Consider the following 11,943-nt stretch of genomic DNA (forward strand, 5'->3'; position numbering starts at 1 on the left):
TAACACAGTGTACCACAAGACAACATGACAAACGAACCACACAACAAGACGAAAGAATATCACAACGAGATGAAATCACAGCATATCATGGCGGATAGTGTATGCAACAGCCAATTTTAACAGCCTGTCACGTGACTTTACTCTGAATGTCAACAAGAAAGAGGCTAGTCCATTTTACCCAGGAATAATTGGGGGTAGAATATGTGAGGAATAGTATCAACAGAGATGTGTATACTGAAAAGTAACATATATCCTTCTTTTGCATTACTTAGCATTTCTGTTTTAGTATACTGGTTTGAAAATGTTGAATTTGCATGATTTGCGATGTTTTTTTTTAACTGAAACTCCCCTATTGATTGAATGTCGGATTTGAAGAAGAACGGCACACCACGTGATTCGTTTGAATACAATGGTGAAGGGTTGACCCTGGGTTGACACAAATTTATGTTGAAGTTAAAAGTTTCTCCACAGAATTTTGCATTGGCAAACATGCCATGCTATTGTGGTACTCCACTGACGGGATGACTTTCGTCGACAGCGGTCGTCGCTGAGCCGCACGCTACAACTTCGCTTGTGATGTAACTTGTTAGCCGTGGATTGAATGAATCTTCATTACCGGTTAAAATGTTGTTCATTTGGCGTTGGTAATCACTACGTGAAATTGCGAAAATACAGATTGTATTGATCAGTAGATTAGCCTGTATTATCAGAAAATCAATGAGAATACAGGGAAATGTAACATTTTATTCATGTAAATACAGTGTGAATACAGGCTGTCTTCACGTGTATTTGCACTCATTTAATACAGGGATAATACACTTCCTTTATTGACCTGCATTCACAGTAAATGCATTCCTGTATTTACCTGCATCAGTGTTGTATTTTCTGTGAATAAATGTTGATACAGGAAGTTTATTATTCATGTATTAATTTAGTGTATAGATACAGATTAATACAGGGACTTATCTTCCTGGATTCATACGTGAGCAGCTTAATACATGGAATGCATTCACATTGATTTGTATAAATACAACCCGATTCGAGATCTGTATTTTCATGCATTTATACAAAACCAGCTTAATTCAAACACTGTATTTTCGTGGAATCACAAAAATACATGGAATGCATTCACATTGATACGTATAAAGACAACCCAATTCAAGATCTGTATTTTCATGCATTTATACGAAACCAGCTTAATTCAAACCCGGTATTTTCGTGGAATCACAAAAATACATGGAATGCATTCACATTGCTTTGTATAAATACAACCAAATTCAAGATTTGTATTTTCATGCATTTATACAAAACCAGCTTAATTCAAACACTATTTTCGTGGAATCACAAAAATACATGGAATGCATTCACATTGATTTGTATAAATACAACCAAATTCAAGATCTGTATTTTTGTGAAATTACAAAAATACAGGGAAGTATTTATATAAAATATTGGTTGATGTAGTAATGGTAGCTGCTGTATCACTTTTATAGAGGGCTACTTCATTCATGGTTTCTGGGAAAAGATATTTGAACCATGGGCGTATTCGGCAGAGGTGCTGAACCTGAGGAGTTTAGTTTTTACACAAAGAATTCTGTGAAAGGTATTCATATGCCCACATGATTGGCGCATGCATTCTGAAGTAAGAATGGTGAGGACATTGTTATCTTCTTTAGAGAACTTTATGAAGAAAACAGAATCCAGATACAGTCATTTAAAATTATTAGCTGGAGCAATGATAGTGGGGTTATTCCTTGTAACTCATGGGAACAGTGGCCAGCAGTCTCATACATAGATACATACATTCAGCATACACACACAAATCTATATATACCTTAATATAGAAAATACATTATGATTTATTAGTACTCATCACAAAACAATGAAAATGTGTAAACACATAAATGTTTGAAACCTTTGCAAAAAATACTCCATAAATGTTAATAAATAAGACCCCACCCCTCTATCAAAATTGAATGTGTGTGAATCCCCCCCTCAAAAAATAACAATAAATGTGAAAGAATTTCTTAAAACTTGTAAATAATAACATACAATCCTCCCACACATGTAAAAACAATAAGAAATAAAAAAACTCGACCCCCTTCCCTATGTAAAAATTAAATGTGAAAAATTACCCCCCCCCCCGTAAATGTGAAAAATCCTTTAAACTTGTAAATTATAGAATAACACGTCCCTCAAATGTAAATACTATAAAATAATGCCCCCCAATGAAATAATAAATAAATGTGAAACATCCATTAAAACTTGTAAATGGTAACATGTCAGTGTCTCAAATGTAAAAAAAAATGAAAACACTCCCCCACATATAGTTAAAAAGCAACACTATCAAAATTAAACACATGAGGAAACCCCATTCCTCAAAAAAAAATTATCAACACACACAGCTGGTTGGATATTTTTTTGCTGGTTTTTGCCTTTCTGTAAACGCTGTTGAGCGGAGTCTTTTTTGTAACCAATCTTTTCATTATGCCTTTGTCATGAAGACGACGATCTAGTGAAGAGATGAGCTCATTTTTTGGAGCAGCTCTCCATCTTGGTGATTTGATCCTCCTGGTCCTCTTCACCGGACATCAATTCAGGGTCCACTTCTTTCCACATGGCTCTCTCCTCTTCATTCTCTAAGACTCGTGCGTCTCTGCATTGTCTGTAAGAAAACATTCGATGACATAAATACTAATGTAACAATTACAACTTATAGTAAAGTGTCAAGTAGTCAACAAAAATACAATTGTAATTGTATTACCGATAATCAGCAAAATGTTATTATTACATGAAAACAAATATATAACTGCTGATTATGGTGAAATAGTTAAATCACAATAAATTAATGTGATAAATTATTGAGTGTTGGAGTACACAAATTTATTGTATATTCTAACAATATATTTATAATTTATCAGAACATACCTGCCAGCGTAGTGTGTTTAGACGCTTCGCCATCTTATTTTTGTTTTTTAATCCTGGGTTTTGTCCTTCTCTAGCATGTATCCTCTTATTTTCATAAGCTCTTTGTATAGCGACTAGAAAGAAATTGATAAAGCAACAGTACTACAATGCAACTAATATAGAATGAGTTGAATAGTATTCTTCAATAGTAATATATTCAAGTTACTTCATAACTCATTAAAATTCATCAAAAATTTAAACAAGTCATGTCTCTTTGATAGCACATTGAAACACATGAAATTGTGGTTGGGTATCACAATAGAAGACAGGATTTGCATGAAACAGTCAAGGTTGTGTTAGTTTGCCATAGGGATACATGTAATTTCAAAGAAATACAACAGTACTGTGACTCAAAGTGAAGATTAAACAAATCAATAACGAATAATTAATATGAATAAAGTGTTCCCGATAGGAATCAACTATTGGAACATCAATGAAAACCACAAAGCAATAACCATATGGTTCACTTCTTGAGTTACAGGTACAATTGTCAACAATAAGCAAAGCAGTAACTGATAATTAAATTTTTACTTACATTGATACTCATTTTCTGAATATTTGTCGTCAAACTTTAATCTTAATTGGTCCATAATCTTTTCTCTTATCTGTATTGTGTTCAGCATTCCAACTATTAACAAAAAACAAAAACTGAATAAACTAATGCTGATAAAAAAGATAAAATTACCTAACGATGACAAACCATAGACCCTATAATAATCTATTATAAAGTACATGGACGAACATAATATGATACACATGAACCTGTTGAGTCATCTTGTCAACTTCTTTAATTGCACATGTAATGATGTATGCAAAATTATCGATCAAACAGTATTGCTACAAAGTTTTACATAAAAAAAAATTAATATTTCTTAATTTGGTTGCCCTTTTGGGGTTTTAATCACACACAGTGGTTCACAACTGTTTCTTTTCAGTTTGTGTTTATATGTGTGGCATGTTACAGACTAAAATATTATGTTTGTGAACTCACCCAGCAATAACATCAAATGCCAAACTCTGATTATGTGCACATAATTGCTTGATTCTCATCTATAAAAAAACACAGAAAACAAGATCAATTACAGCAGTTGGTTATACCATAGACCCTCTAAAAGGGTCTATGGTTATACTAAATCTTAAAGGTAAATGAAATTGACAAATCAGTGTCATGCAGAGCTTAAATAAATATTCATTTTAATTTCTAAATTTGTTTCACAAACCCCAATTCTCCCCACGTCCTTCATTAAACTACACATATTTGCAAAATAATTCAATACAGCATCGGATTGGTTTGTAGCATGTGTAAATGTTTAAGCAACACTTACCGAAAGCTCTGATGGTGTTCTAATTTTTTGTTTTTTTGTTGACTGTCTGACATTGTTGTTGCCGTTGCTGCGGTTGTTGTAGTATAGAATCTTCAACTTTTTTTTCCAGATTTTTTAATCTAGACAATATGCAGTCTTTCAAATCTTCTTGCTGTGATGACATGTTGCTGCAAGTTTCCTGGAGAGAATTAAAATTCTCATATATAACTTGAAAGTCTGTAAAGAAGCATATATGCAAATTTGTTAATGTGTGTTAAAGTTCTAAACAAAAGAGAGAGTACATCCTGTGAAGAAGCCTATTGTTTGAAACTATTGTGTACTTGACTTTTAATCAGGATCCACACCATATGGTACACAGGATATGCTGAAAAAACAATGCTTTGAGTGTCTATGCCCATACATAAACGAAATATAGGAAAGGCTACTAACATAGCAAATATATCAGATAAATACACCAACACTGTAGGAAAAATTAAACGTTATATATTTAATCTTAGATCCAGGATCGGCGCCACAAATAACTAGAAAGGTACAAATGCGATTGATCGAAATTAACTCACATATAAAACTGAACAATTACCTGCAGTCTGACTATCTTGTGCATACCCCACAGTATTTGAATTCTGTTGTTGAAGTGGCTGTCTTGGCGTTGACCATCTTGGTGGCTGGGTTGTCTGTGCATTTAGGTCGAATAAAGTGGATGATGAGGGTGACTGTCTTGGCGTTGACCATCTTGGTGGCTGGGCTGTCTGTGCATCTAGGTATAGAGTGGGGTATCAGGTCGTTTGTTGAGCATGAGGCTCCTGAGGCTGAACCATGATGGCTGAACTCAACTAGCCGGGTAAAACGGAGTACTACTATTGAAATCAGATTCGGCAAAACTTGATGAAGCGTTTTCTTCCATAATGTTGTTGAATGCTTCATTAGCATTTAGACGTCTTCTTGAATTCATGTTAGGATGTTGAACTTCGGGTGTAAAGTTGAAGAAGACTGTTCACGTCAGCACGGATGCAATGACAAACATAGACTGACTGACCCTTCACTAGTTTGTGTACACGAAAGGTTGTCGTATGGTGGCGCTGCTGTGACTACCTAGCTGTATCATTAAAACGTGTGCCTAATTCTTTTTTTGTAAATCCACAATATGCAAATATCGCATGTAAAAATTAATTTTCAATCCTTGATGTGCATTTGTTTCAATAAAAGCTGAAGACATCAAGTTTACCTCGACTTAAGTAAGAATACAGGCCGGTCTAGAGGGCCTTTCTATGCCAGTGAGGTCAACAATGTGTCTTGTCACACTTGACAATGACAAAAGTTATTCTTGTTTCACGATTATTGTCCCATAAAATATACCATACTGTATGTGAATCACTTTTCCGTTGTCTGCGAAGTTTCAAGCATTATTATAATTTAGTTAGTATTGCTGAAGCACGTCGAAATTAGCATGTCAGAACTACTGTCAAAACAACGCTTATATGAATGCGGCCACTGTTTTAGATGGATGGGAAAGTCCTCGTTTTACAACCACAAGCGTACTTATTTCGAACCTTACGGTTACTGGGCTGATGATGATGATGGAAAACAGATTGAAGTCGAAACAGGTAAGCATGCTTTTGCACTGTTATGTTTTCCATCAGGAACACCAGTATGATATGCAAGATTTAAATGTCTACACAGACAGAAATTATAAAGTCCTTAGCAGACGGTGTTAGTAGGCAAATGGCATTGTATTGCTTTACAATAATTTTTTTTTCTTTGTGGGAGGGAGGGGGGTCAATACCACACCAACAATGTCTATGTGGCTGATAATAACAATGTCTTATAGATAAACACAAAGTGGGATATGATCATATGGCACTGTCATCTTCAAGATACACAAAACTTACAAATAAAAAAAATTTTGCTAATAAATTTGCTTGATTTTAAGTTTAAAGGCTGCTCAACACTAATAAAACCTAAAATTTGTCCAAATCTCAGTATTTTGTTCACTGAGTCAGTGTATATTTATTTCTGTGCAGAAAACGTGGGTTAACCATACAGTTTCAAAAGAAAAACTAGGGTATAAAATAGCACTGATAGTGTTTTAGAACTTTTTACCAATGGTTCTTATAGCAAAGATTTGTCTTTGTATCACAAATCTTTGCTGGTGACATAGGGGTAATAAAAATATAACATTGTGGCTCATGAGCACTTTTTGTTGTCTGAATTTATTTTGAAAATCTAGATTGTGCATATATATTTAAAATGAAATCAAACATGTTCTATGGGCATGTTTTGAGTGTCGCAAGGTGGCGAAAGTTTTGTCATTAACATGCAGTGTTTTTTGACAAATGGGACACATTTCTGGGCTGTAAATGCGATATCGATAAAAACAAGGAGTAGAATACCACTTTAAAGCTGGATGTGTACTGACATTAGAATTTCAGCTAAAATATTGATGTGAACAAAATGAAGGGTCTTCATACCTTATAATGTAAAAAAAAGACATAAAATCTGTTTGTGGTAAAAATTATTAGGCCAAAAAAAAAATAGATCTGTTTCTGGTCCGAAGTTTCTTAAAAAACAATGCGGTAATACGTTTTTTTTTCCCTTTTTTTTTAAAATTGAGTTTTAGAAACAAAACTGGATGAAACTGACTTGTCATACGCTAACACAGACACTATAGAGAGAAATCAAGAAATTCAATCTGTACATGCATGAACAAGATACAGTGCCATCAACGACAAGCATACTTAACTTTTTTTTTTCTTTTTTTCAAATTAAAAAAAAAAACTTTCGAGAGCGGCCTTTTGAACTGACGACCAGAAACAGATCTATTTTTTTGTTCTTAGTCAAATATAAAAAGAAAATAAGTCATTGTATTCCATATTATTTCGAAGTAATTACATGCTATACACTGTTGTCCCATCGAACACATTAAAACAGAATTACAAATAAAAATAATTTATTTTAATGATATGTAAACAGGATTATCATGATAAAGTTAAATCACAAAATTTAGTATAAATTAATTGAATGTTTCTTTTATTCAACTCATAATTCTTAGTTTTTTGCAATAAGTTTAGTATTTTATTTAGTTGCAGCTTTACATGAAGTTGAAGTACATCCAGTTCATGTGCCTGATGGCAGTGATGCTGTTGCTGTCCAAATTTTACCAAAAGATGCCCATAACCAGTCATTACAGGAATCAGATGAACAATGTTAAGAACAATGGTGAGATGATTTAACTTATTGATAAAAATTCAGTCCCAAATAAAGACTCTACAGTATAGAATTTCAGTATGGAGGTCATTAGGCCTGTATGGTTAAACAGGAAGTCTGCCATGCTAAAGACACTCAAACTATCTTTTGTGTCTATGGCATTGTATTTTTGCACTCTTTGACACTGTGCTGCTGTAAGTATTTGGTGTATGACAAAATTGTTTTACAGTCTGAAAAGTTGTTGCATGTTGAATGTATGGAGGAAATTCAGTCTGGCCTCCAATATGGATGTCATATGATACTAAAATTTATGTGAAATGGGGCAAGTGAAAGACATGTATTGATCAATGTTTCATCAGATAAAATAATCCTTATAGATATTGTACTCATTTATATTTTATGGCATCATTTCCTGTTTAATCACTGATGTTGAGGAAGATCACAGTGAATTTGATGTATATTCTAGCTCTGAAGAAAAGAAAGATAGCAATGAAGTAAGTCTATGATTATTGAGGTGTGGCTACATCTTGCAGCACAGGGTAGATGGTTTCCTGGCCTTTGTTTAGTATTTAAGTGATTGTCACTGTTCAGTCATGTAAGCTTTTCTACTGTCACATTTGCAAACCGTTACACCAGTTTTTCTCACAACAAAATTGTGATATACGTATGCAATTACTATTCATAATTATCATGTTTAATCAAGGTATTTATATTCAAAGCCATTCATGTCAACATTTTCCATGATTGAGTAACCCAAATGCTCCCCAAAACACAATGACAGAACTTTACCAGTCTGAGAGCTGTTTACAACTGCAAATAAAATGGCACACTGCCTAGGTGGGTGAAATAAATGGCACACAGTCATACTTTTAAAAACGCAAGCTCAATCAGTTAAACTTTATTTATGAAATCAAAGATTTTGATCATTATTAGATCAATATAATTTATTGATAAGGGACACATTTTGAATTTTTTTTTTTTATTTATTTTCTTCTCAAGTTTTCCTATGACATGGACAATCATACCAAGCTATGTTTTTTTTTTTTTTGAAAAATGAAAGTGTGCCAACTACTAATCCTCCATTGGTTAGGTGTCATTTTATACCCAATGTTGAAAAAGTACACAATAAGAAAGTGTCTCAGGTCATTAAATACAGAACAGAAGAGCACAGGGACTGTGCATTGTAAACGCTTGTCCACTTAACCAATAGATTTGTTGACATGATCACAGCTTGTTGAAAAGTGTATACTTCTCCCCAATGCTCATTAACAGTGTAATTTTATTTTATAGAGATCAAGTAATTATGATAGATGTCAGTCATCAGGAATTGGGCCATCAATCAATAAAGAAAATGTACAAGAGGTCTGGGTAGATGAGGCTGACATCAAGGAAGCCATGCAGTTCAACAACAATGTGCCTGACAATCAACATGCTGATACAACACAAACGGATCATTCTCATTTGATGACTGCAATATTATTGTATATTCTTTCATGGCAAAAAACCTATGTTGTTTCTGATAGAGGTATTCAGTGCCTTGTGGCATTCATCAAACATCTGCTACTGACAATAGCTACGATCTTTAACATTGATGCGCTGACAAAGTTTGTAAAAATTTTACCAGGCACATTGTTCACTATTAGGAAATTTCTGGGACTTGACAGAGACGCATTCAAGCAATATGTGGTATGTGCTAAATGCCATAGTGTTTATTTATTTTAGGATTGTTTTAAAACCAAGTTTAACAGAAAGAAAGTTTCATTAAAGTGCCAGCATGTTGCCTTTCCACAACATCAACATCGGTCACGTCAAAAGCAATGTTCACTCAGAATGTGATTTTTAAAAGTTTACCTTGGATTATAATCACCCATGCCAGCAGTCTCACTGAAATTATTTACATATGCTTCTATTGGTAATACGCTTCTAATATGCAATTTTTTTTTCTGTTCATGTGCTTTAAAATGTGTTCTTAATAAATCATTTTGTTTAACAGAGTACCATGTTTCAGGTGTTATTTTTTGATATACACTTCCCATTTGATTGAATAAGGTACTGCATGTGCTTTATTGCTATGGTAAACCTGCCAGTTTGTATTTTTATTAATATTTGGCGAAATGTTTGAGGTCCACCTTTACCAGAGATGTAACTTTTTAAATAATTATGATGTATTCTGTGTTTCAAAATAATTTTTTAAATGAAAATGTTGTGAATTTGTGTTGATTTTAAGTGTTTGCATTGTACACGTATACAGCACTGGTCAATATGCATCTTGAACTTCAACACAAAAGGTTCTACCAACCATTGAGTTTGTGCCAAAAAACTTGATTTGGTTCATTTTAACTTGAAATTAAAATGTTTTCTGCTGCACAATGCCCCCCCATTCCATTCATGAAAGTATCTTACAATGCAATGTTTGTTAGAAGCATTCATGACAAAGTAGACTGGCCCAGCTGTGATGACTTTTTTCATTTAAATGATAATGGAAAAAATAATTTTGCAAAATTTCGCGGTTAAAGGGGATTTTGCGGTAACACCTCCATTTCGCTATTTTTTTTTCTTAATTTTGCATTGTACACGTATACAGCACTGGTCAATATGCATCTTGAACTTCAACACAAAAGGTTCTACCAACCATTGAGTTTGTGCCAAAAAACTTGATTTGGTTCATTTTAACTTGAAATTAAAATGTTTTCTGCTGCACAATGCCCCCCCATTCCATTCATGAAAGTATCTTACAATGCAATGTTTGTTAGAAGCATTCATGACAAAGTAGACTGGCCCAGCTGTGATGACTTTTTTCATTTAAATGATAATGGAAAAAATAATTTTGCAAAATTTCGCGGTTAAAGGGGATTTTGCGGTAACACCTCCATTTCGCTATTTTTTTTTCTTAATTTTAAATTAAAAAAAAAATATTCGTCCAGACTGTGCCCGTCTAATAACAAAGCAATGTTACATCCCCTAAACATGGCTGTCAGTATACATACTACCGTTAAAGTCCTAATATAAACCGCATACATAATAGTAACCGCACCCCCAATTCCGGCTTCCGGGTTAAAGAGTTCATAACATAAATTGAAAACTTGAAAAGTACCTATTACTAACCGCACCCCCAATTCAACAAGATCGTGACTGACTTCATTGTTTCAACCAGCTGTTCCAAAACGGCATTGTTCCTAATCCTATTCATTTGTTTCGACAACATGCCTAAAAATATTCACACCTATTTATTGTTCAGCGGTGATAAGATGTCAGACAGGCAATGAAACTGCTTTTGTTCTGGCGGCGACCTCTGTCAATACTCTTTCTGAATACGTCTGTGTTTCGTAAGTTTTAGACAATGAGCTTTTATCATCGTAAAAGTGTTAAACTGAGCATTGAAGAATAATTTATCTTTCGAAAACAAATAATTTCTCGATTTAAAAAAAAAATCATGCCGTTTTCCCATGGAAATCAAAGGCAAAAGATCGCACTACATAATCGGTAAATCTCTTCGTGTTGCGTTCACCATGAGGTCGCTGAACTGTCATTAACATATTTAAATGAGCTATGTAATTTAGACACGTGGGCACCATCCAGCATTTTGATTGGTTAATTAGCGACTTGACCTATCCGGTCAATAATACGTCACGTGAACATTCAAAAGCATGGCGGATATCGTATCGGCTGTTTACATGTGACTGAAATCATTCGCTTACGGGGAAACTAAGTTGAATTTTACTTGCATTTTATAACAAGTCAACGAATTTATTTTTCGTGCGTTATTGTAATCACTACTAAATAATAATCACCAATATCAACACTTCGAAAACAAGTAAGTTATTCACTTGTGACCAGCAGCATGGCCGGATCGAGCTACATGTGATCATTTGCTACTAAGCAGTGCATTCGTGTTTTTATTTGAAACTTCTGTTAGAATATACTTTTCGTTACCAAGAAAATTAAAAAAATAAATGCATATTACATTAAAAATACTGAGTATTTTTTATATCATGTGGATTTTTATTTTGATTGACTGTAATTATTCAACATTTCGTAACGCCTATTTTAGAACCAAAATAAGGCCTTTCACTCTTCCCCGACGCCTATTCAAGAGATTGTACGGTGTATTGTTTGTTTTGTGCATGTGTTGTGGACAAAAAATGACCACGCCCATTTAGTGATTGCAATATGTACGTAATAGAAACCGCACCCCGAACTTAAGCTTTTGATCCCAATTTTTAAATTGATACATTGTAATATAAACTGCGGTTTATAATAGGACTTTAACAGTAGTCTTGCACAATTATAGTTACCATAAATGATTTAATGTCCAATTCCCAATCAAGTATGGCAAAACTTGCAGGAAAGCAAAATAAGGTTTGGACTACATATACAGCGAAACTAATTGCCCAGGAGTAAATAACAACCTGTCAAATTTGTACTTTGTTATCAAGCAATAATGCAT

At 33.8% G+C, this 11,943-nt stretch overlaps 1 protein-coding gene and 1 long non-coding RNA gene across 3 annotated transcripts; one reads left to right on the plus strand and one right to left on the minus strand.

The window, feature by feature from the left end:
* Positions 1 to 1,841: 1,841 nt before the first annotated feature.
* On the minus strand, positions 1,842 to 5,335 carry LOC146729690 (uncharacterized). Its single transcript, XR_014928042.1, has 6 exons — positions 4,873 to 5,335; positions 4,293 to 4,508; positions 3,959 to 4,017; positions 3,503 to 3,595; positions 2,929 to 3,041; positions 1,842 to 2,665 (listed from the first exon to the last, which is right to left on the minus strand). It is a non-coding gene; the product is annotated as an uncharacterized LOC146729690 (long non-coding RNA).
* Positions 5,336 to 5,373: 38 nt separating this feature from the next.
* Positions 5,374 to 9,491, plus strand: LOC146729691 (uncharacterized). 2 transcript variants are annotated; one of them, XM_085494984.1, is made up of 4 exons: positions 5,374 to 5,896; positions 7,373 to 7,508; positions 7,935 to 7,990; positions 8,787 to 9,491. In XM_085494984.1, the coding sequence occupies exons 1-4, from the start codon at positions 5,771 to 5,773 to the stop codon at positions 9,216 to 9,218; spliced, it is 750 nt and encodes a 249-aa protein (XP_085351110.1). In that variant the 5' UTR covers positions 5,374 to 5,770; the 3' UTR covers positions 9,219 to 9,491. The 2 variants fall into 2 exon arrangements, with proteins under 2 accessions (XP_085351110.1, XP_085351111.1); XM_085494985.1 differs by having other exon boundaries at positions 5,420 to 5,896; positions 7,963 to 7,990; positions 8,787 to 8,898.
* Positions 9,492 to 11,943: the final 2,452 nt, after the last annotated feature.

The sequence above is a fragment of the Saccoglossus kowalevskii genome, chromosome 21 (genome assembly GCF_978046115.1).
Source record: "Saccoglossus kowalevskii chromosome 21, keSacKowa6.1, whole genome shotgun sequence".
Lineage (NCBI taxonomy): Eukaryota > Metazoa > Hemichordata > Enteropneusta > Harrimaniidae > Saccoglossus > Saccoglossus kowalevskii.